Source organism: Salvia miltiorrhiza, chromosome 3, assembly GCF_028751815.1.
Source record: "Salvia miltiorrhiza cultivar Shanhuang (shh) chromosome 3, IMPLAD_Smil_shh, whole genome shotgun sequence".
Lineage (NCBI taxonomy): Eukaryota > Viridiplantae > Streptophyta > Magnoliopsida > Lamiales > Lamiaceae > Salvia > Salvia miltiorrhiza.
This window is the reverse complement of record NC_080389.1, coordinates 38,242,436-38,268,574: the sequence shown is the minus strand read 5'-3', so window position 1 is coordinate 38,268,574 and position 26,139 is coordinate 38,242,436. Positions and strand designations below refer to the sequence as shown.

Sequence of the window (26,139 nt, the reverse complement as noted above, 5' to 3'; positions counted from 1 at the left end):
TAAAGAGTTTATTTCTAATTTTATTTATGCTTGCACACAGATTTTTAAATTTTCCACCACTTAATATGGCATAAATGAACATAATTCAACAACAAATAATATGGTAGTTTATATTTCCAAGAGAAAAAAAAAACAAAAAGATTTTTTTTTAAACAATACTCCCTCCGTCCACAATCAATGTTCCCTTTTTACCATTTTAGTATGTCCACAAAAAATGTTTCATTTTCATTTTTAAACACTACCCTCACAACACAACTAACTAATGTGGGACCCAAACTTTACTCTCCCACCACACATTTTTAAACACTACTCCACAATAATACCTTTAATGTGGGACCCAAACTCCAATCACAATATAATTTATTAATGTGGGACTCAAACTTCACTCTTCCACCACACATTTTTAAACACTACTCCATAATAACACCTTTAATGTGGGACCCAAATTTCACTCACAACACACTCACCTAACATTTCTTAAAACCCGCACTAAAAAAATTGGGAATATTGATCGTGGACGGAGGGAGTATTAAATTGCGATTTATTAATACAAGGGAAAAAAGAAAAAAACCTAAAAAACCCTTGAAAGCACAAGAAAGCAGACTAAGGGTCGAGACTTATTAAAACCTCCTTAAGAAAAACCCAAAGGGAAAAACCTTAAAGAGGAAAAAGACTGCCCGTCTAAGAACATAAAAGACAAAAAAAGGTAGGAGATCGGGAAAGTTACTTCAGGAACTCCAACCTGACCATTGCCCCCAAGTAGCCCAGACTCTAGCAAACCAAAAACCCACGAAGCCAAAAACCAATAAACCGAAGCAGGAAAATGGAGAGCACTCCAAAAAGGTTCCACACGTCAGGTGCTCGAATAAATGTCGCTTGAGCTGCTAAGAAAGACATCAAAAGAGGCGAGAGCAAAAGAAACTCTACGCCGATTAATAAGGATAGCAAACCCTTCCTAATCGTGGAGCAGCTAACGGAGGCCGACGTCCCTGTACCTAGCCTCGAGCGCACCCGAGAGTTGAAAAAGAATCTAGGAGACGCCGCAAGATAAACACCATGATCCCACCTAACATACCAAATAATTGCGAACCAGAGATATTGTGTGGCAAGATCAGTCCCTTGACAGAAGGCCAAGGCAACTCCGTTGACCCACTGGGGGGCAGAACCGCGTCAACTAAACACCACAGCAGGAGATGGAGCAAATGAGCCGCTACATGTAGAAGCCAAACTGGAGGAAAAGACACACCGGCCATACGCGAAGATGATCAGAAGGGCCCCCAACCCTGACAAAAGATCTGCTAAGGCTTGAGGGCCAACCAAGTGCAGCGAGGTCCAAATGCGAACAAGAGCAACGACGAAGCTGAGCCTCCAGTCGGCAGAATCCTGAGCCAAACGGCTGGAGCAAGACAGGCAAACAACGTCAGCACCGAAAACCTCTCGACACCGGCAGGAAAAAGCAAGGCGCGACTTCCTACTGCAAAGCAACCATCGGAACCCGACCCCACATGACCTAGTTTCTAGCGCACCAAAAAATAGAAAAAAAGCAACGTGGGACGTTCCAACCTCAAACCTCCTAAAAAAGAGACACCATTAGCGAATGCGAAGGTGACTATGAGTGGCTATATCAAGGCACACCGCCACTTTAACCTCGTCAATAGCATAGGGCCACCAACCTTCATCTCTGCTATAGTTAGCCATGACATCAGCAGCTTTATTACCTTCTCGATAGATGTGAGAAACTTGGAGATTGAAGTCAGAAATAAGGCCAAGAACTTTGCTCTATAAGGCAATGAAACGCCAAGGAATCGTAGTGGATCGAGTCTCCAGCAGATTAACAATATAAGTAGAATCTGACTCAATCCATAAATATAACCAGCCACACGACTATAGCTACCAACCCGACTGAATTGGGTATTAAACTTCCTCAGAAGCCTATCTTATGGTGTGATAATAAAAAAGCCGCGGCTATAGCTACCAATCCAGTTCTACATGCTCGGACTAAGTATATTGAGATCGATAAGCATTTTGTGATGGATAAAGTTCTAAAGAAAGAGTTTAGGCATGTTTTTACCACTGACCAAGTGGCTGACATCTTTACCAAACCAGTCACTGTAATTCGATTTCGGCAACTCCTCGACAAATTTGCCATGGAGAAAGGATAGCTCAGTTTAAGTAGAGGTTGTATTACATATAAAAGAGGAAAATTCATTTACTATTGTTAAATTTTGTTATGCCCACGTGGCACTTTGATGGATATATAAATGAGTTCAGCTGCTTAAGACTAGTTTTATCAATGACCAACCATAATCAGTCATAGCTAAAAGATAAAGAAAAAAATAATAAAAAAAATATTAAAATCAAAAGTGCCTCACAACCGATTATCAATTAAGTTGCAGAACAACCTTTGTAACCTTAATTCTTGTGCTGACATGTGGCATTTTATAATTAAAAAAATATGACAACAAATAATAAAAAAAACAAAAGTATTTAGGTTGCAGTAAGTTATTGATAAAACATAAAGGTTGTTAAATTATAGGTCGTGTATGTGGAAGAAAGAGAAATAAATTTTGTATTAAAAAGTTGGGTTGGTGATAAAGATAATCTAATGAAGTTAGTTTTGCAGTTGCCAAAAATATCTTAGCATGTTTGTTCATTTTATATTTTGATGGGGGGATTGTCAATTTAACTGAAATTTAAAATTTTAAGCGTCTTGTTCTTAAATAATCAACACATCTCTCTCTTTCTCTCTCTCTTAAATGTTGTTGTTTTTTGTTTTTTTTAGAAACTTTTCTAAATATAATTGTGTAAACGTCTTTTTCTTAAATATGCAATTCAAACAAGCATGAACAAGAGTCGATTTCATTCGTTCACAAGCTTCAAACAAAACCACACAATTCAAATACAACATAAATTCTAATCTCTATTTGTAAAATACATTGTGGGCCAAAAAGATAATACACAAGAACATTGATTCTCATAAAATAAAATAATCCACAACCAAAACAACATTACATGAGTATTCACTCACCAGCGTTAGGCAAAATGCAAAGTCAGACTAGCAGATCATAATGGTTTCTTCCTGTGTAGAGCAGTCGCACTGCCTTCTGCAGCTTCCCTTGTTTCGAACCTTTATGGAACTCGGAGCCATATTCTTGAATTGGAATGAAACCGGCTCCCCTTCCACCGTGCTGCAAGTTCATCACCACGTTAACAAATCATTGTCAATTCCCAAGACAGGATACGGCAAAATGTGCTCACAACACAACGACGTTCTCTACCTATGACACTTCTTGGTATGCTGTCATGGTTGACTGATTCTGATTATGCATGTGTGCTCAGACGCTTAATGGACAAATTCACCAAATGCAATTGGCATAATTTTGTGCTTTAAGAAGCAGTGGTGAAGCACAACTCATTTATTCTGTTTGAAGATGTGCAGGCAGAGATGTATACAAGGTTTGATGGAAAGAATGCTTGTTAGGATGAAGTTTATCTAAAGAGGAAGAGGTTCAGAATCTGATCTGGATTATGTGAAGCACAAATTCAGTTTCGGTATAATCAAAACCTAGAAATGCTCTACCACTTGAATCTAGATATAATGCAAGTGCAAGAAAAGTATACCTCATGTTCCGGGATGTATACAACTATCGGCTGGCAGCACAACTTTGACAGCACCTGATTTTGAAGAAATTCGTAGATTAACAATTTTAAATAGGTTACACAGAGGTGAGTTTCAAGAACTAGTTACACTATCAAACACGTATAATCAATGTTATTGTAACCGTAGCAGGGGGAAAACTCACCTGTCACGACGATTTTCCTATGAAAATATAAAAAGGGGTTTTGAAAAAAATTCAATCCAATCATACTAACTTGGAGCCACTACCCGTTCACCACCAAGAAAACTGAAAGTCTAAATGATGAAACCCAATATGAGGATAGACAAATTTCTGGATCACGGAAGGGATAACATTTCGTACTAACCAGAAGTTCAGGCTCTCCGCCCCAGAAATCTGGCCTTCCAATGCGCTGGCAGTAACTGCAGATGAAATATGTATATGATTGGATATCGCCTGAAGCATCTACTACCAAGTACTTAAGGCCTCACCGTTTCAGAGATTCCTCAACAGTTATTGCAACCAATGCCTCTTCATATTGAGAGCGTTCTTTTTCATTATCACATATAACTTCTTTTACAGCCATCCGTAGTTCATCTGTTGTTGAATCGTGCAAGTGTCAATTTCATCGTGCATACTCTCCAATAAGCATAAAAAACTAAAGGAAACAGATAATCATATGGGATCGCCTGTCATCTTTCTTACACCAGAAAACAAGAATCAAGAAATAATCATATTTATAAAGATTTGAGTACTCTGTGCCTACTTCATAAGTATACTGCTATGCAATCATATATAAGCAAAAGTCATCACTCATCAACCTATAACTTGTTAGACATAATTTTTCCAACCATAAGAAAGGAACACAATGATTGTATGAATAAACACTTAGTTTTATCGACAGACCTGCACTCTCTCTCTCTTCTCTTGGGCCAAGACGCATGCCCTTGTTGATCGCCATTCCTTTTACCTGGTTCCAAGCAATAAATTTACAATCCAAAATTAAATACTGTAATTCAACTCATTGATACAAAATGTGTTTGCTTAGTCCGTGAGTACTTGATGATTGGATTGTAACCATCTCTGACGAAGTCTAAAGCATGCAAGGTTAGCGGCAATGGAAAGCTGAACCAATCATCTTTCCAACCATAAATTATTTATTCCCCAATGAAGAGTGTTTTGAGAGTTACAAAAGTTCAACTATGATAACCAGATAAGATTCAGGAAGGAAATTCAAGTAGTTCTAATTTTCAGCTTTCTACATTTATTTGTTTCTAGCTTAAATACTTCGACTTGGTTGAAAAAAAAAACCTTATTTTGATCATTTGACGGTTGAGTTTGAGAACAAGAATTTTCTACATTAAACATATCACTTGTTCCAATTGTTTCTTTTCAAGTTCACATCATTAGTTCACTAATTTGAACACTGCACACACCTAATAAGGCATTCTAAAATAAATAAATTTATACATAATCAATGCAAGTAGAAACTTTGCAAATGAATATCAATTACAATCAGTTATACATGAATCAAGCACTAGATCATTAATCCTAGCTGCAATCAACAGTGAAAAAGAGACGGTTCAGCAAATCCAACTCCTAAAATATTTCACTTAGCATACCATTGCACGGAACAGGCAGCGGCCATCACCGGTAACTTTCCGAACAGAATATCGCTCAACTTTCTTCATCGCCGGTGAACCTCCATTTCTGAAAAACGCAAAAAAAAAAAAGAGAGAGAGAATAATATTCTAATTACCTACTTCAAATAATTCCTCTACTAGTAAAATGACCGCGATCACCAGGTGTTTGATTAAAGTCCCCTTACACTGGGCTCCCAATCCTGGCGAAGAATCTCGGAGAGGCAATAGCGAATGAGGTGAGATGATTGGAAACAGAAGCGACCGGCGAAGCGGCGATCTCGAAATTCGCAATGCCACACCTGAGTTGCTGGAGAATAGCTTCTGTTCAATCAGTGGCAGGAAGAGTTACAGGTGGAATCGGTATATTGAGAAGTATAGTGCTGAAGGTTTACCATTGGAGGGGCTGCCGGCCATGTAGAAGTCACCGGAATGCGGCGGCGGAGCTTAATCCAGTAAGTCAAGTCAGTAACCAGTTGTGATTGGCCCATAAAATATTAATCCTTTTATTTGTTTCCCTTTCTTTTTACCGAAGTCCTCCAACTTTGGTTGATTTACAGAATTGCCCCATTTTCTTATCACATGCTCCCAAATTTTCTGCTAGTTATGAAAAATTAAAGAGTAAATCTCAGTTTTTGGTTTATTGTTTAGGAATTTTTTCAAAAATATATCATTTTAAGTATAATTATAAAATAATATCCATCGATTCATTTTTTCTTATTTATGGCTCGCAAAAATAATCCGACAATCGATATTTGACGTGTTCCGTTCAAACGCCAACATAGCAGACACACGGATCTTTTTGTGGGTTTAAATGAATTACTTCACGGTTTAAAAATACAATAATGCTAAAGTTACATAATATGTACGTATATAATGCTCTTGAAATTTTATGAGTGGATTTTTAAAATGGCCACTTTCATATTGTAAAATTAAAAATTGTCCACTAAGATAAAAATATTAAAAAATGGCCACTGTTACCAAAATACCCTTCCACATTAAAAATTAAAAAAATGGCCACTTTACATCACCCCTTTAAAAAATCCCGCAATTCACAACCAGTGTGAATTCACAACCAAAATTTTTTGGTTGTGAATTCACACTGGTTGTGAATTCTCAATTCACAACCAGTCGAATTCACAACCAGAATTTTTTGTTTGTGAATTCACAACTAGTCGAATTCACAGCTAAAATTTAATTCACAACCAGTCGAATTCACAACCAAAAATGAATTCACAGCTAGAATTTTTTGGTTGTGAATTCACAACAAACGAATTCACAACCAAAATTTAATTCACAACCAAATTTATGTTGGTTGTGAATTCACAATCAGTCGAATTCATAACCTGAATTTAATTCACAACTAGAATTTATTTTGGTTGTTAATTCAAGTAGTTGTGAATTTGAGTTTTTAAAGTTTGAATTCACAATTAAAACTGTAATTTATTTTGATTGTGAATTTATAGATTTGGTTGTAAATTTAAGAATATCAAGTTGTGAATTCAAAGATCTGGTCGTGAATTCAAGAACATTTAATCGTAAATTCACTTATTTGGTTGTGAATTCAAAAACATTAATCAATTTTCAATCTCTCAGTCACAAAAAGTCACCTAAAAGAAGAGAGGGAGAGCTATGAACACATTCTAATTAATATTAATAAATCTACCAAACCAAATAAACACCACAAAGTGAGCTTTGTTAGTATTATCACATGCTGGCAAGCACCAACATAAAACCTAATACATTAGGCACATTCGCCTGTTTCAAATCAAAATGGCTTCCAAACAAAACAAAAAAAAGGTTATACTTTTCCTAAAATCTCTTTTTCATAATTGAACAAATCTGGAGCATCTCGAATCCCCCAATTCCTCTTCATGCCACGCAAATCAACCATTGCTCTTCACCGCCATTGCCACAAATCAGCCAATTCATTCAATTGCTGCAGCTATTCACGAAGAACCAACTGAAATTCGACGGTATAGGTTTTAAGGGCGGCTGCGGCGCCATCCTTGGTGGAGATCACGAGCCTGTAATTCATACCAGCCACCACCTGCGATTCTCCGTTGCAGCCAGAGGAGGCGATGCGACAGCGATTCGCGGCCGGAGGCGGCGGCGCGAGGAACGACAGAGAGAGAGAGAGAGAGAGGCAGCGCGGCTCCCTCCGTCTCAGAACAGAAGTGTAGCGGTGGTGGTGGGCGGCAACTGTGCAGCGGCGGCGGACGAGAAGGAGAGGAAGAGGGAGAGAGAGAGAAAAAAAAAGTGTGACGTGAAGGTGAAGGTGAAAAGAGAGAGAGGAGAGAAAGAGAGAAATGAGTGGCCATTTTTTTAAATTTTTAAGTGGGGGGTAATTTTGTACTTTTACACAAAAACTGGCCATATTTTAATGTTTTTATTTCATAGGCTATATTTTAATTTTACAATATGAAAGTGGATACTTTTATATATTAACTCAAATTTTATTACCTAATTTAAATTATTATCATGATTAAATTACCCTTAATTTGTATTGAAAAGTTTTTTACAGATTTTTATTTTTTTAATTTTTTTTTAACTTTGATAATTTTGAAAAGTTATTGATTTATTTCCTAAAATATTGCCAACTTTTTTTGGAAATGATATGTAACAATATTGTTAAATTTTTATTTTATTTTATTTAGGGTTAATAGCCGGAAAATACACCAACTATTTTGAGATTTGCATATTGCACATGACCTTCAAAATTAGCCCCAGAATACATGACTTTTCAATTTAATCGCAATTTGCACCCGCGTTGACTAACACTTTGATCGGTGGTGACGTGGCCATTGGATTTTGTTGACGTGGACGCACCGGCGATCAAGTAAAACGACGTCGTTTTTGTCAAGCTTTTTTAAATAAAAAAAACAAAAAAACATGAAATCCGGCGCCCCCTCCCCCTGACACTCTCTCTCTCTCTCTCTCTGGCCCATCCCTCTCCCCCTGACTCCTCTTTCTCTTTCTCGACCAGACTCGCCGAAGGCTCCCGCCGCGCCCCCTCTCTCCTCTGCTCCGGCGAGCAGCCAGCCGGCCTAACCTCTCCCGACTTCCCTCTCTCTCGTCTCTCACACACAGACCAAGCACACACACTGACACATGAGAACTCACACACACAACGCACCACCTCAGGCCACCAAAGAACTATGAAATCCGGCGACGACACAGCGGTGGCCTCAGGCCACCTCAGATCCGGCGACGACACACAACGCACCACCTCAGATCTGAGACGGAGACGGTGGCCTGAGGTGGTTAGTTCCATTTTTCCCCAAAACTCTAGATCCCCAAATCTGGTGGAGGGCGGCAGATCGTGGGGGAAGAGGAAGTCGCGGTGGCGGGGCGTCAGAGCGGGGCTGCTTCGGTGGCCTCGGATGCTCGGTGGTCGGGAGAGGCAGTCGCAGCGGCGGGGCTGCTTCGATGGCCTCGGATGCTCGGTGGTCGGGAGAGAAAGTCGCAGCGGCGGGCTGCTTCGATGGCCTCGGATGCTCGGTGGACGGGAGGGAAGTCGCAGCGGCGGGGCTGCTTCGGGCAGGAGATTGAAGAAGAAGACATTTTTCTTTATTTTTTTTTTATTTTTTCTCCCTATCAAAACGACGTCGTTTTGAACGCGTGTCTTGCCACTATGTAATAAATGCCACGCGTAATGCCATGTAATTTAAAATAATGTCCACGTCACCGCCGGTCAAACATGAGAGTGGTCGGAACTTCCGCCGGGTGCAAATTGCAACTAAATCAAAAGGTCATGTATTCTGGGGCTAATTTTGAAGGTCATGTGCAATATGCAAATCTCAAAATAGTTGGTATATTTTCCGGCTATTAACCCTTTTATTTAACATATTATTCGGTTCATTTATTTTGGACTCTAACTAGTTTTTTTCTTTATCTTTTTTTTTTAAAATATGGCCACGTTTTTAGCAAATGATATGTATTAATATTATTTTTTTCTTTATTTTATTTAACAATTATTTGGTCACTTTATTTTGGACTCTAAATATTACTCCCTCCGTCCGCCAAAAGTAGACTACTTTGGTTGGGCACGGAATTTAATAAAATTGGTGATGATTTTGATGTAGTGGAGAAAGGGTCCCACCACTTTATTAGATGTGTGGTTGAGATTGAATTTGGGGTAGGTTTTTTTTGTAAGTAAAGAGTGTTTGTAAGGATAAAAGATTAAAGTGGGTGGTGGGACCATTTCCATAAAAGGAAAGTGGTATACTCTTTGCGGACGCCCAATATAGTAAAAGTGGTCTACTTTTGGCGGACGGAGGGAGTATTATTTGTTTATTTATTTTTAAATATGGCCACTTTTATTTGCAAATGATATGTATTAATATTATTAATATTTTTTTCTTTTATCTCTAAAGGTTCTTGCCGAGCTCGTTTGAATACGGTCGCTGCCTGCTATGTTTTGCCTAACCAGTTTGACTTCATTAGTGGCAGATCCATCCACGACTGTATCATGTTGAGCTCTGAGGGAGTCAACTATATGCGGAGATCCGGATGGGACCTTAATATGGCTTGCAAGATCGATATCAAAAAAGCCTTTGACACTATGCGCTGGGAATTCTTACTGAATGTTCTTCGTGTCGCTGGTTATAGTGAGCGCTTTGTTCACTGAATTGATGTCATTCTTAGATCGGCAAGATTATCGATCCTCTATAATGGGCAGCTCTGTGGATATTTTGCCTGCTCTCAGGGTGTTAAACAGGGGGATCCCCTGTCTCCTATTCTTTTTTGTTAGGTCCGGGGGGTGGGTCTCGAATAGGTGTATGGGGGGGGGGGGGGAATACACCTATAGGCTATTTTTATGACAATCTACTGACCTCAATCAGAGGGATCTCAGTCAGAGATTAAAACGAAACTTTACACGCAAACAAAGACTCCTGTTTTACTGAAATCAGAGTTGACGACTGATACTGAAAGCTCTTCAGTAATGAGTTATCAGTTAAGTTATTGGAACTTAACTGATTCAAATAAGGGCTTCAGTCGTGTTTGCAAAGATAGAGATGATATCGCTCTTCCTTACTATCAGAGGATAGTTCAGTCAGATTGATATCATACGCAACGGAAATTAAACTTAGTTTCGCAATAGCCTCGGTAGAGCAAGTTGTTGGATTAAGGTTTCTCTTTGCTGTTAGTCAGTGTTCAGTTTTATCAATTGAAATAGCACAAGTATGAATGTAAAACTGAAAGCTGTAAACAACACAGAGACTTTTACGTGGTTCGGAAAAACCCTTTCCTACATCCACGGCTGGTTGATCAGACCAACAATCCACTCTGCAAGTGCTTGCCTGGTGCACTGCAAACCATACCCGTGTGCTTGCCTGGTGCACACAACCGTAAACTGAAGATAACCCCTCTTCAGCACCCACACACCTCGCATAGGATTTACCTGCTAAGCACACCTCGTGCTCAGACTTTTCACTCAGAGTTCAGAGTACCTTCCTGAACTCCGAATCACTCAAACACTCTTATGGGGGAGAGGTTTAAACGAGTGCCAACTATACTTACAAAGAACAAGTTCTTTGAAGCAAGTTTGACCTTTGGCTTCTGGGTAAACAGAGTTTTGCCTAAGGTCTAAGAGAATGTATGTAATCAGCAGTGACTGATTTTGGCTTTGGAATTCTCTTCTTCGATTCAAGCTTTGTGCGGTTTAAGCTTTAGGCTGAGCAGCAATTTCGGCAGAGCTTCAGCTTATGTCGTTGAATCGGTGAAGGTTGAAGTGATCCTCGAGCGCTATTTGTAGGAGAACTCTTGAATAGATCCGTTGGCGTAAATCGTCCTCAAGATTTCTTTCGTTGGAGAGCGATTCGAATTTGGGCTGAGGCTTCAATCTTCGAGGTTCCTTGTCTGTGTGGAAACGGCTCTCTTTGATGGACATGAGACGTGACATCTCTGAAAAGTAACCACCAGATAGGAATGACCTCTGCAGAGATAAGATATTGAGATCTCTGCATTTAATGCGGCTGTACTTGTGCGTACGTGGATTCCTCTGAACGTTGGAAGATCAGTCCTAGGAGGAATGTTCAACTGATACTTGACTTTAGTATCAGTCCATTGCGCGCATTAGATAAATAGTCTTCAACTGATTCTTCAACTGATACTTCAGTTGGTATCTGCAGTCTTCAGTCTTCAGTCTTCGTTCTTCAGTCTTCAGTCTTTGACACCGCAACTAAACTAGAAACGAACTCTAACACTTGAGTTCAAAACGATTCTAGTCTATTACAAATAAGTCCTATGTATTTTGGTATCATCAAAACAAGGGTTAGGATATTCCACAAGGTTCCCAACAATTTCCCCCTTTTTGATGATGCCAAAACCACACAGCAGTTCTAGACAACAAAAAGTCTGGACTCACAGCACAAGTTCTAAACAAGGGGTGAAAACAGTTCCCCCTTAACAATAGAACCTAAACAACTTGTACTTAGAGTTAGAACGAAAACAGTTCTAAAAACAGAACTAAAAGAAGACAGAAAAACCATAATCAGAGCCTGGACAAAGAGTCATTGTCTTCAGGTTGAGATAAAAAAGAAGTTCATTTCATAAAGACTGATAAGCCATCAGTCGAGGTACAGAGTAAGACTTACATTGGAGTAAAAATAAAAACAAAAACATCATGGAAAACCCATGGACTCCAGCAGTCTGCTTGGCTGCACCTTGAACTTCTTGATCTTCATCTTCTGTCTTCGTGTCTTCATGTTCCTAAGCTTGTTCCACTCTCACTTGTGTTCCGTTGAATTGAGGTCTTATCCTCTGGTTAATCTTCCTCATGATCATCCTGATGAAATAGGATGATCATTTTGCTTGATCGTCTTCAGTCTTTTGAGAATAAGTCTCTTAAGAATTTTCCCCTTTTTGGCAACATCAAAAAAGTGGAATTTTGACTGAAGGATGAAGCTAAGACCACTGCGTGGAAGCAGAATCGCAGAATGGCCCAGAGAAAGATGTTGAGGGTCAGAGGTAAATGGAGAATGCGGAGGGTTTAGAAAAAAAAAATGAAGAGTGAGGAGAGGAGGGATGAAGGAGGCGGAGAACGAGGTGGTATCAGGTTTGCATGGCTCTCGAGATATTGAGGAAGAGAGCAGCAATCATGCAAACCAAAGGAGGTTGAGGAGAGGGTTGATGGTGAAGAGAAAGAGGCATCAGAAGAGAAGTGTGTGGAGGAGGAAAATCGACTGAGTGGCTATCGTGAGGATAGACACTGTCGATGTTGCGCCGGTTGACAACGAGCTCCTGCTCATTGTTGTTGCTTGGCATCGAAGCTTCACAGTGGGCGAGAGGCCTTTCTGTGAAGACGATGAAGTCTGTGTTATTTCAGACAGATACTTCAAGCCGATGCTCCGGGCATGAGGATAGAAGACGCTCGCTTCGTTGGATACAAGTGAGGGTAGAGCAAACTTTGACGTCGGAGAGACGTTGAGATCCAGTGGAAGGGTCCGGTGAAGACCAGGTATGTGAGCGTCATTCTTCCACTCCATGACTTTGCAGTCATAGATTTCTCCTTTAGTCGGAACAAATTTTCTCTGCAACTTTTGAAACAATTGAAACTTTTTCTCACAGTGGAGACTGTGGAGAGTTGTTAGTTGATGCAGAAAAATCGTGAAGACAACATGGTATAAATAGACAAAAAGTGAACCATGTAGAAGATGAAAGGTTTTTCGAAAACTGTGCCTAAAATGCAATTGAAGAGAAAATTCGCGTCCGCCGTCACTGCGAGGGACTGTGTTTTCTATAAAAGTTGAAAGGCATCATTACATACTGTCATGTCAATGAGCTTTTCAAGAAATTTTATTGCAGAGGCAAAAAGGTTGGAAGGATTTTTGGCAAAAAGATCAGGACAAGTTCAATCAAGACAGATTTTCACTTTATAAAAATCTTGTCCTTCACGGATATTCCATTTTCCAACAAATCCAACAATCAGTTAAAGTTTTTAAAAGAAACTGATCAGTTAGAGTAAAAGATTTTGAACTAAAAACTTAAAGCTCATAATTGAAATAACTGATTTTGAAAGATAAGCATTTAAAATACTTACTGATCAACTGATCATAGTAGTCAGTTGATACCACGAGATCCTGGTTGAATCAACAGGATGATTTCTTCTTCAGATGAGCATTCGGACTTCATTGCTTTCCACGTCGGTGATCGTAGAAGCAGCAGTTTGGTTGACCACCAGTCAGCATGACTGTTTGAGAAAATCTTCAAACACAGCATCACTCTTCAGGGTTGATGAGGCCGATCTTTGCACAAAGATCATTGAACCTCTCTTCTGGAAGAGCCTTGGTCAGCAGGTCCGCTCTCTGAATAGCAGTGGGAATCCATTCCACAGAGACATTCTTCTTTTCGACATGATCACGAATGAAGTGATGTCGAATCTCAATGTGCTTTACTCTGGTGTGATGAACTGGATTTTGGGAGATTGCAATAGCACTGGAGCTGTCGCAAAAGATAGGAACTTCCTTTTCGTCGATCTCATAGTCCTTTAGTTGATGGACTAACCACAGGATTTGTGAACAGCAGCTTCCGGCAGCAACATATTCAGCTTCAGTTGTAGAGGTGGCGACTGAAGTCCGCTTCTTTGAAAACCAAGAGATGAGTTTGTTGCCTAGGAATTGACATGTTCCGGAGGTTGATTTGCGATCAAGCTTGCATCCACCGAAGTCTGAATCTGAAAATCCAGTGAGCTTGATGTCGTCGTCTGCTGGATACCACAATCCTAGATTGGGCGTGCCTTTGAGATATCTCAGAATCCGCTTAGCTGCAGCTAAATGAGCTTCCTTAGGATCTGATTGATATCTTGCACATACCCCGACTGTAAATGCGATATCTGGTCTGCTCGCAGTCAAATACAGCAAAGATCCAATGATTTCTCTGTACTTCTTCGAAGAAACAGATTTTCCTTCTAAACCTGGATCAACTTTCCAGTTTGTGTTCATCGGGATCTTGACTGACTTCATGTGCTGAATACCGAACTTAGCTATCAGCTCCTTGGCATACTTGGACTGGCTGATCAGTATTCCTTCGTTGGTATGCTTGACTTGCAATCCGAGAAAGAAATTCATTTCTCCCATCATGGACATTTGAAACTTGTTGGTCATGATGTCAGCAAACTTCTTGCACATGCGTTCGGATTTGGATCCGAAAATTATGTCATCGACATAAATTTGAACAAGCAAGAGATCATCTCCTTCTTTGAGAGTGAACAGAGTTCTGTCCACAGATCCCTTTTTGAAGCCTTATTCAACCAGATACTCCGAGAGAGTATCATACCATGCTCTTGGTGCTTGCTTCAACCCATAGAGCGCTTTCTTTAGCTTGTACACCTTTTCTGGTCCAGCAACCTCAAACCCTGGAGGTTGTTCTACATAGACTTCATCTGTGAGCACTCCATTGAGAAATGCGCACTTGACATCCATTTGGTGTACCTTGAAACCTTTGTGAGCTGCGAAGGCTAAGAAGAGTCTGACTGCTTCCAATCTGGCAACTGGGGCGAACGTCTCGTCGTAGTCGATTCCTTCTTCTTGACTGTATCCTTTAGCCACTAGCCTTGCTTTGTTTCTCACAACGTTTCCTTCTTCGTCTTCCTTGTTCTTGAAAATCCATTTCAATCCAATCACCTTTGCATCGTCTGGTCGATCCACAAGCTCCCAAACTGAATTTCGGTTGAATTCATTGAGTTCCTCTAGCATTGCGATGACCCACTCAGTAGATTTCAGAGCTTCTTCAATATCCTTGGGCTCTGTAGTTGATAAGAAACAGCTGAAATTCTTATCTTCATTGATGCAGTTCTGATTGATGTCGAAGACGAGGTTGCACATTGATCTCCGAGTCTTGACGCCATCTGATGGTTCTCCAATGATGTTCTCCTTCGAGTGGAGTTCAAACCATCTTCTATACTTCTTGATTTCATCTGAGGAAGGTGGGGCTTCTTCGGTCAGAATTGCTCTGGGGTGATGAGTACCTTCTGGAGCAGGGGAGAGTTGAGCTGGAGCGGCTTCTGCGCGTTCAACTCGATCTTTAGCAACTGGAGTTCCCCCTTGACTGATGCCATCTGTATTGGCTCCAGTCTGAACTTCAGACCTTTGGTTGATCTTCTGATACTGAAGCATTTCAGTATCTTCATCATTGCCAGGTCCCCACACCAAGACAGTAGAGGGCTCGATGTTGTGGATTTCAGCTTTGGAACCTTCAGCGATCTGAACATACTTTTCAGCATCTTGTTCCCTGAAATCATCTGTAGACTCATCAAAGATCACATGAGGTATTTCTTCAACACAAAGAGTTTGAGTATTAAACACTCGATAGGCTTTTCTTGAACGTTCTGTTCCAGAGTATCCAAGGAAAACTCATGGATCAGCCTTGCTATCGAAAGTGTTTAACCTCTTCTTATCATTGTTGTGTATGAAATACTTAGAACCGAAAGCATGAAAGTAGGCAATCGATGGCTTTCTGTTCTTCCATAACTCGTATGGAGTTCTTCCATGTCTCTGAGTGAGGAAGGAGCAATTCTGCGTGTAGCATGCGTTGTTGACTGCTTCGGCCCAAAACTTCAAGGGGAGTTTTGACTCGGCTAGCATCGTTCTTGCTGCTTCCTTTAGAGACCGATTTCTTCTTTCTGCAACTCCGTTCTGTTGTGGAGTTCTTGCCGCAGAAGTTTGATGACTGATTCCTTGTTCATCACAATACTTACGAATGACAGTATTGAGGAACTCAGTCCCACGATCTGATCTGATGCTGATGATGTTGACTTCTTTTTCAACGCTTAGTCTTCTCAGCAACTTTGGCAGTTCCTCCAGTGTCTCTTTCTTCTTGAAGAGAAATACAACCCAAGTATATCGTGAGTAATCATCAACGACTACTAAGGTGTACTTCCTACCGTTGTAGCTTCTTGGAGTGATCGGGCCAAACAGATCCATGTGAAGTAGATGCAGAATCCTTTCAGAGGAGTGTCCTGACTTTGACTTGAATGATATCCGCGTTTGCTTTCCTCTGAGGCATGCTTCACATTCTTGCTTCTTCTGGAATGCAATAGAAGGAAGACCTTCTACCAGCTGATGCTTAGCAAGTTTGTTGATCGTCTTGAAGTTGAGATGGTTGAGTCTCTTGTGCCATAGCCAATTGAGCTCCGAGCTGCTCTTGCTGATGAGGCACGTTTCTGGTGGGCTGTTTTCCCAAGAAACGACGTAGAGACTTCCTTGTCTGAATCCTTTCAGAACCACCTTCTTTTGATTGTTTCTAACAGTGAATTCATCCTTCTTGATCTTCACTGTGAAACCACTGTCACAAAATTGATTCACAGACAACAGATTATGTTTAAGACCAGAAACAAAGCTAACATTACTGATACTGGCGTTACCCATGTTGAGCACACCGTAGCCTTTTGTTTCTCCAATTGAGTTGTCTCCGAATGCAGCTTTGGATCCAGCTTTCTCAACATACTGAGATAGATATTCTTTGTAGCCCGTCATGTGCTTCGAACAGCCACTGTCCAGATACCACGTTCTTATTGAAGCTTTAGCCTCTTCCTTCTTTTTATGTTTCCTGATATTGACCTGCAAGGAAGAGTTGCTTCAGGCACCCAGTCAAGCTTTGGGTCCTTCGATGTTAGCTCGAGTTCCCTTTGGAACCCATATCTGCTTCAGAATTGGTCTGGCTGATCTCTTGCACTTTGTTGAATGTCTGATTGATGTCGTTGGCGCTTCAGGTGGCACATGAGCATTCTTCTGTTGAGAAATCCTTTTGAAGGCCTCACTCTTGTAGCAGTTCTGTCTGATGAGTGGTTGAGGTCTTCTTTGCTCGGCAAAGTATCTTCCCTGAGATACTCGAGTCTTTGCAGACTTTTGGAGACTTGGCTGATGTCCAGTAGCTTGTTGACGAGGATGGTTCTTGCTTCATCTGGACTCGGCATTACTTGGTCTCCACGGATGTTGTTCCTTCTGAAACTGAACTGTGGATGTTAGTTTCTGACTGATATTGCTTTTCTTTCCCCTGGATTGGTGAGGAAGACTCTTCTTGACTCCTGATGTTCCTTCTCGGATCTTTGACTGAAATCTGCTTTCCAGCCTTTTCAATAGAATGATCTGGTTGGGGGCCTCCTTAGCTCGTCTGTAGCTTCGTGGAGGTGGAACATTTGATCTAGCCATCAGTCTGCGTTTGTGAACTTCATCCATATCATGATCTCTTGATTCTTCTGAGGTTGTGATTTCAGAAGGATCGTCCTTTGAGATGATCATGATATCCTTTCCTTTGGCGGCTGCAACCTTTCCTCTGATGCTGTTGACCAGGCCTTTCGATGGAAAGTTGCTCATCATGGGAGACTGCATCATGCAGTTCTTGACTGTTTCTTCCAGTTTGTGATTGAGCCTCTTGATTTCATGAGATGCTCTTTCACATTATGAGTTGGAGATTCTGAGCTCTTCTTCCAGTCGACTGTTATCCATGATTAGCTGATCAAGACACGTTTCATCCGGAAAGTAGATGATTGTCTGATTCTTAGCTCGTTCATCATTGATCTCCTTGTCCATTTTCTGATTCTGCTTGAGGAGATCTTCGAACATTTTCCTCAGCTGACAGTGATCAGTCATGAGCTGATCAAACTCGTCAGTTTCATCGGATGAGCTATCTCCAGATTTTGAATGGTCTCCTGAAAGCATCAGGAAGTTATCAGTATAAGGAGTTTTTGAGTGAGAGTTTACCTCTGGCCATTCATTCCATTGTCGTAGCTGTTGTCAGCCACGCTTTCTGATTCATTGGCCATCAGGGCTCGGCTCTCATCATCTGAGCTGGAACTGTCGAAGTCGGATGATTCTGATGTGTCTTTGGAAGAGTCAGCATCGTCAGCAACCATCGCTTTCTTCTTTGTAAAGCTACGATCTTTCTTAGCTTTCAGTTCCCTGCGCTCAGCTGGAGTCAGATCAGGGCATTCATGTCGAAAGTGCCCTTTCTTTCTACATCCAAAGCATTCCAAGTCTTTGATGTCGTAAGCGGCTGACTTCCTTTCTCCGCTACGATCTGTGGAATGTCTGGAGTTTCCTTCTCTTTCTTTTCCTATGAAGTGTTGCTTGTGGAACCTTCTGTACTTCCGGAACTTGGACTCCATCTTGTTAAATCTTTCAGTCAACAAAGCATATTGACTGAAGAAGTCCTCTGGGTTGAGTTCCGTTGGCTCCTTGATTTGCTTCTTGCCTTCTCTGGTTGAGGCCTTCAGTGCAACTCCTCTTGAGGTTGATGGACCATCTTCGTCTGATCCTCCAGCCTTCTTGATACCAAGATTTCTCAAAAGGTCGAACTCATTTGCCATGAGGTCGGAGAAAAGCTTGTTTGTCGGGAGCTGACTGAATCCTGGCTTATGCTGATGAGCGACTGAGTAGATCTGCCATTCTCCACGTGGCAGTGCTCGAAGAATCTTCAGGTTGATTTCTCGTTGAGTGTATTTGTCTTTGGAAATGGATTGAACTTCGTTCAAGATAAGATTGAATCTTTGTTCCATTTCCTCGACAGATTCATTCTTGAGCATGAGGAAGGAGTCGAACTTCTGGCAAGCTATGGATAGCTTATTCTCCTTGATTTCCTCAGAACCTACGCACATTCTTTCCAGAATGTCCCACATCTCCTTTGCTAATCCGCACTTGATGATCTTCATGACATGCTTGTCGGGAACGGTGCCGGAGATGATGCTTTTGGCGAGGTTGTCCAACTCATCTTGCTTCCTTTCTTCTGTGGTGAAGTCTGCCTTTGACTTGGGCTGGACCTCATCGTAAGGATCCTGTCGGAGATCGGTAGGAACCCTTTTGATGGTTTCGGTGATGGTGATCGGTCCGCTGGTGATGACTTCCCACATTCGGCAATGTTGGGCGGTGAGGAAGCTTTCAAGCCGAAACTTCCATATGTCGTATTTTTCAATACTAAACATAGGTAGAGAAGATAATCTGTTGTGGTTAGTCTCCATAAAAAAAGAGAGAACAGATAACGGCAGATAAAGCAAATTGCAAGCACAAAAAGAAAGAGTAAAACTTTTTCGAGACCTTTAAGGAAAAGGATCTAGTTCAAATAGAACATAGTCAGATGCAGATAGTTCTTGCGAACAACCTGCTCTGATACCAATTGTTAGGTCCGGGGGGTCTCGAATAGGTGTATGGGGGGGAATACACCTATAGGCTATTTTTATGACAATCTACTGACCTCAATCAGAGGGATCTCAGTCAGAGATTAAAACGAAACTTTACACGCAAACAAAGACTCCTGTTTTACTGAAATCAGTTTTGACCAACAGAGTTGACGACTGATACTGAAAGCTCTTCAGTAATGAGTTATCAGTTAAGTTATTGGAACTTAACTGATCAAATAAGGGCTTCAGTCGTGTTTGCAAAGATAGAGATGATATCGCTCTTCCTTACTATCAGAGGATAGTTCAGTTAGATTGATATCATACGCAGCGGAAATTAAACTTAGTTTCGCAATAGCCTCGGTAGAGCAAGTTGTTGGATTAAGGTTTCTCTTTGCTGTTAGTCAGTGTTCAGTTTTATCAATTGAAATAGCACAAGTATGAATGTAAAACTGAAAGCTGTAAACAACACAGAGACTTTTACGTGGTTCGGAAAAACCCTTTCCTACATCCACGGCTGGTTGATCAGACCAACAATCCACTCCGCAAGTGCTTGCCTGGTGCACTGCAAACCGTACCCGTGTGCTTGCCTGGTGCACATAACCGTAAACTGAAGATAACCCCTCTTCAGCACCCACACACCTCGCATAGGATTTCCCTGCTAAGCACACCTCGTGCTCAGACTTTTCACTCAGAGTTCAGAGTACCTTCCTGAACTCCGAATCACTCAAACACTCTTATGGGGGAGAGGTTTAAACGAGTGCCAACTATACTTACAAAGAACAAGTTCTTTGAAGCAAGTTTGACCTTTGGCTTCTGGGTAAACAGATATATGCCTAGGGTCTAAGAGAATGTATGTAATCAGCAGTGACTGATTTTGGCTTTGAAATTCTCTTCTTCGATTCAAGCTTTGTGCGATTTAAGCTTTAGGCTGTGTAGCAATTTCGGCAGAGCTTCAGCTTATGTCGTTGAATCGGTGAAGGTTGAAGTGATCCTCGAGCGCTATTTATAGAAGAACTCTTGAATAGATCCGTTGGCGTAAATCGTCCTCAAGATTTCTTCCGTTGGAGAGCAATTCGAATTTGGGCTGAGGCTTCAATCTTCGAGGTTCCTTGTCTGTGTGGAAACGGCTCTCTTTGATGGACAGGAGACGTGACATCTCTCAAAAGTAACCACCAGATAGGAATGACCTCTGCAGAGATAAGATATTGAGATCTCTGCATTTAATGCGGCTGTACTTGTGCGTACGTGGATTCCTCTGAACGTTGGAAGATCAGTCCTAGGAGGAATGTTCAACTGATACTTGACTTTAGTATCAGTCCATTGCGCGCATTAGATAATCAGTCTTCAACTGATTCTTCAACTGATACTTCAGTTGGTATCTGCAGTCTTCAGTCTTCAGTCTTCGTTCTTCAGTCTTCAGTCTTCAGTCTTTGACACCGCAACTAAACTAGAAACGAACTCTAACACTTGAGTTCAAAATGATTCTAGTCTATTACAAATAAGTCATATGAATTTTGGTATCATCAAAACAAGGGTTAGGATATTCCACAAGGTTCCCAACATCTTTGGGATGGCGGAGGATGCACTGAGTGCGCTCTTCCACAATTGTGTGCACTCGGGTCATCTCATTCCCTATACAGCTGAAGAGGGGGACACCTTTTCCTACTCACTTGTTGTATACGGATGATATCTTAATTTTTTTGTAAGGCCACTGACTCCAATGCCCAGACTCTTCATAACATCTTTGATTACTATGACTATATTTCGGGGCAGATAGTGAGCACGGAGAAATCTTGTGTCTACTTCTCCAACCGTGTTCCCTCTCACACTAGACAGCTGATTGGTTGTTCTCTTATTTTCCCCAGATGATCGTTTCTTTTTACCTATTTGGGCGTTCCTATATTTTGGGGTAAAGCTCGGGCGTCGCGTCTCCGGGTTATTCATGATAGTATTCTCCATAAATTCTCGAGATGGAAGGGTCTGCATCTTTCTATGGTTTGTCTTGTCAAATCTGTGATCTAGAGCTCCCTCACGCAATCTATGATGGTTTACTATTGGCCTTGATCTCTGCTGAAAGAGCTTGATTCGAAATGCCGTAATTTTATCTGGATGGGTGATGTCTGCAAGAAACCTTCCTACTCTATTATCTGGGCTTGTCTCTGCGCGATTAAGAAAGAAGGTGGGTTGGGAATTCGCTCGTTCACCCATATGAACAAGTGTTTTCTCATAAAGTTTGCCTGGAAAGTGATTGGTGGCTAGTGTTTTGGGTACGACCTCATGAGCTGGAGATATCTCACTTAATGCAACCAGGTGAAGTCTTAAGTCGCGCTTTCCTCGGTTTGGCTGGGTTTACGTCAGGAAATCGTTGGTCTTGTGTAGGACTCTTACATGCATATTTGTAATGGTGCCTCGACCCGCTTCTGGACTGATGATTGTCTTGGATATCGTGTCACCGATAAATGTGGAGTCCCTTATTTATTTTATGCACGACTCTCTTTGCTAGACGGTCGTTGACTACTTCTTTGATGGGATCTGGCACTTTACTCAGGATTTTGTTAATTCATTCCCTCTATTGGTCTGCAATATCCTGCTTCTAGCGATTGGCTCTGGCTCTGGCTCTGATACCTATTTTTGGAAACCTTCGCTCCAAGGGAAGGTGACTGCTGTTTTAGCTTTCGCCAACAACTGTATGATGTTCCTTTAGGTTTCCTGGGGTTCCTGGATCTGGGAGGCTTACATCCTTTCCTGGGGTTCCTGGATCTGGGAGGCTTACATCCCTATTCGCAGATCGCTGGTCTGCTAGCGTGTGCTCCACAGCCGGATGCCCACCTTTGATCGTCTTATTAGGTAGGGTCTTATTATGCCCAACTATTGCCTTTTTTATTTTGCAGCTGACAAAAGCGCAAATCACATTTTATGGGCTTGTAGCCGGGTGCATCCTGTGTGGCAGGAGATATTAGGCTGGTTTGATTTTTCTCAGGCTATTCATATCACGGATATTCATAGTTTCTTGGTTGCTGCTTGGAATTACAAGCTCAGCCCTCAGCTGAGTAGTTTCTGGAAAGTCGGCATCATTACCATGATTGGGTAACCTGGATGCAACGTAATAAGTACATCTTTGATAGCAAGAACTTTGTTGATACTCACACTCTTCACACCGTCAAAGTGGCTTTTCATGAGATGGATGTCAATTTTCGCAAGTTGGGTCACATACGCAACACTTGGTCTGACTACACTATTCTTAGGAATATTGGTGTCCCTGTTAGAACGACTCTCCCGCCGGAGTTTATCTCCGTTCACTGGCATGGCCTCCCGTGGCCCCCTTGATTAAAGTTAACATTGATGGCTCGGCCCTTGGTTCGCCTGGCCTCATATCTGCGGGTGGAGTCTTTAGAGATCATTGGAGCTGGGTTAAGGGATGTTTCCACAACAAAGGCGGTATGGGATATGCGTTTGAAGCGGAGCTGTTGGCGGTTATTGTGGCTATTCAGATCGCGTTTACTAGAGACTGGACTTATCTATGGATTGAGTCTGATTCGACTTATGTGGTTCATCCATTGCAGTCTCGGTCTAAGGTGATTCCTTGGAGATTTGTGGCCTTATGGAAGGGCGTTCTCCGCCTCCTCCAAAGCTTTCGCCTCCAGGTTACCCATATTTTTTATGAAGGTAACAAAGTTGCTGACATCATAGCTAATCCTTCTTGTACTGAGGGCTGGTGGCCCCATGAACTTGACATCATTGCTCGGCTTGACATGGCTACTCATAGCCATCTCCGTATGGTGACATGATCACTCACTGTATGTTGTCACCCTTGGCGTTCTTCTTCTCGCCACGGATTTCCATGATTTTTAGTGTTTTGGTTGTTGGTTCTTTTGGTGTTGATGGTCGGAGTGTCATTTGGAGTCTTTTTCAACTTATTGGTGCGCTAGTAGCTGGGCTCCAAAGGGTCAGACTCCATTGGAAGCTCTGCAATGGGCAGAGATTCGCCCTCTCTGTCACTTGGCGTCAAGTTTTTTGGTTGGTTTGCTCTTCTCGAAGCCTGCTCTATTGCTTGGTTCCGACTGGTTCAGCCTCCTGCTCCTTATTTTTCGCACTTATTCTCTCTGCTACTGTTTCCCTCGCAAGCGTGGGGCACTTCCTGATTTGGTATGTTGCCCTCCTGGGTCTTAGGCGGGAGTGCCTGGCTGCTCGGTACTTGCTTCCGACGTCGCATCCGGTCTTCCATTGTCGTTCCCTCGATTGGTTTTGATGAGTCGGATTCTCACAGCTTCCGTTGGCCTTGTCTGTTTCGGCCTGTTCCGCGTAGTGGTCTCGAGCATGACTGCATAAGGGCAGCTCCAGACTTGCTTGGGGGCGATGGTCAGGCCGGAGCTCTTGAAGCAAGTCCTCCCCTCTCATGTTGGCGTGTTTCTTTCGTGTTTGCTTTTCTTCCCGTCCTCATGTGACTTTGTTTTTAAACGAGTATTCTTTTTCCCTTTTTAAGGTTTTCCCATTGGATTTTCCTTAGAAAGGTTTTAACGAGGCTCGGCCCTTAGTCTTCTTCTCTGTGCTTTCAAGGGTTCTTTATGATATTTTTTCTTTTTTCTTTTAATACAACCTCTATTTAATTAATTATTATTATTATTTTCTTTATTTTATTTAACATATCATTCGGTCACTTTATCTTGGACTCTAACGATTAATATATATATTTTTTTAAATATGGCCACTTTTTTTTAAATGATATGTATTAATATTATTAATTCTTTCTTTATTTTATTTAACATACAATTTTATATGGTCACTTTATTTTGTCATCTAACTATTAATTTTTTTAAAAAAATATTCTCCATTTTCTTGGAAATGATATGTATCAATATTTTTAATTTTTTCTTTATTTTATTTAACATACTATTTTATTTTGTCATCTAACAATTATTATTTTTATTTTTATTTTAAATATGGCCACTTTGTTTTGGAAATGATATGTAATACCTTATAATATAATGTAATATCTAATAATATAAGATATTTCTTAATTGCCTTTTCATGTAATATCTTACAATATAGTGCTCTATAATTTAATTTTAAGAAAATAATTTATCAACGTGCTCCACGTATGACATTATTTTCATAATTATTGTCATTTATTTTTATATATATTTTTTATTTTGAGCTGATTAATTTTATATATATATATATATATAATATATTATCCTATAGTATAATTTCATTGAGTAGTCGATCAAAATGCTCAACGTATGACATTACATTCATAATTATAGTAATTTTTTAAACAAATTATTTTTTCTTATAGTATATTTGCATTGAGTTATCGATCCAAGTGCTCAATGCATGACGACATTATTCCAAAACAATTATAGTTATTTACTTTTATTTTCTAATTTTTATTTCTATGCCCCTAATTTGCTATTTTTTTCGTTAACCTATACCTTTATGAAATAATCAAATAAAGTAGCTATTGTGTTATCATTCGAACCATTAATATAATTCCTTCATATTTTATATTTTTTATTTCAGGTTCCCTTTATGAAATAATCGAAGAAAGTAGCTAATGCCATTTATTATTCGAACCATTATAATAATTCCTTCCTATTTTATATTTTATTTCAAGTTCACTAAATTTATTATAATATAATGTCCTATAGTATAATTTAATTGAGCAATCGATCGATGTGCTCAACGTATGACATTATTTTCACAATGTTAGTCATTTTCTTCTTCTTCTTCTTCTTCTTCTTCTTCTTTTATTATTATTTCGAGTTCACTAATTTATTATAATATATTTTCTTATATTATATTTGTATTGAGTTGTCGATCTATGTGCTCAACACATGACGACATTCTATCAAAACAATTATAGTCATTGTAGAGGCTAAAATCTACAATTGAGGATGACGTCTGCATGTCCGAATAGATTGGCCACTAGCAACCTGTCAACACAAGAACACTTAAGAGCCTTAGGTTGAGCACCGGGAGGGGGTGGTGTTGACCGTAGAGCCTCCGACGCTCAAGTCAGTAACGGAATAACAAAGTAGAATGACAAACAGAATGAAATAAGAGAGAAAGACAGGTTGGAATGCGTGGTTATTCCAAGCTATCGGCGGTGTCGGAGGGTGTAAACAGTGACAACGGGTTGTGATGATGGAATGTGGGAGGCGGAGATAGGCCAAGTGATGTACAGCACATCACAAATGATGCGCAACACCCTCAAACAAGAAAACAAGTAATCAAACAAGCAATTATTCCGTTGATCAAAGATGATGCCGGAGAATTGCACGAGGAAGGAACCTCAAGGGGTTTTGTTTATAAAACTATTCAACTCCCGTTAAACACATAGGAGTAGAATACTTATAGTTCTCTCATAATTAAAGATAATTGCAAATGACATAAAACAACTAAAGAAAGGAATTTGAAACGAAACTAAGCATGACTTAGCAAAAGAAAATAACAAAAAAACTAAACATCATTGGTGTGATCAAGCTGCGCCTTGTCATCAAGAGAAAGTTGATCCACATCACCAAGTTGGCTATTTCCGACTTGGAAGAGCAAATCAGCGTGGTGGTACAGTAGAGAGAATTCAAGAAGTAGAGAGCAAGTAGGAATTTTTGTGTGTCCTCTTTATGACCTAGTTTGGATATTTATATAGAAGACATCCAGCCGCTAGAATTTCTACAGTCTGGCCTCGTCAAAACCCTTATCTCCCAGGTTGTTGCGATTTGGACGGGATCATAAAGATTTGCCCTCTGACTGCGTCAGCTTGGCG

The 26,139-nt window shown here is 40.6% G+C and overlaps 1 protein-coding gene across 1 annotated transcript; it reads right to left on the bottom strand.

Annotated features, from left to right (window-relative positions):
• Positions 1-2,839: 2,839 nt before the first annotated feature.
• LOC131016594 (OVARIAN TUMOR DOMAIN-containing deubiquitinating enzyme 3) lies at positions 2,840-5,782 on the bottom strand. The gene is made up of 8 exons (XM_057945304.1): positions 5,653-5,782; positions 5,446-5,581; positions 5,240-5,327; positions 4,524-4,587; positions 4,109-4,214; positions 3,985-4,039; positions 3,622-3,675; positions 2,840-3,188 (listed from the first exon to the last, which is right to left on the bottom strand). The coding sequence occupies exons 1-8, from the start codon at positions 5,672-5,674 to the stop codon at positions 3,051-3,053; spliced, it is 663 nt and encodes a 220-aa protein (XP_057801287.1). The 5' UTR covers positions 5,675-5,782; the 3' UTR covers positions 2,840-3,050.
• Between the last annotated feature and the right edge of the window lie 20,357 nt (positions 5,783-26,139).

Coding starts and splice junctions, on each gene's coding strand:
- LOC131016594 (XM_057945304.1), bottom strand. CDS start 5,674: ATGGCCGGCAGCCCCTCCAATG. Junction 3,676..3,984: donor GCGGAGAGCCTGAACTTCTG/GTTAGTACGAAA, acceptor CTTCAAAATCAG/GTGCTGTCAAAGTTGTGCTG. Junction 3,189..3,621: donor TATACATCCCGGAACATGAG/GTATACTTTTCT, acceptor ATGAACTTGCAG/CACGGTGGAAGGGGAGCCGG.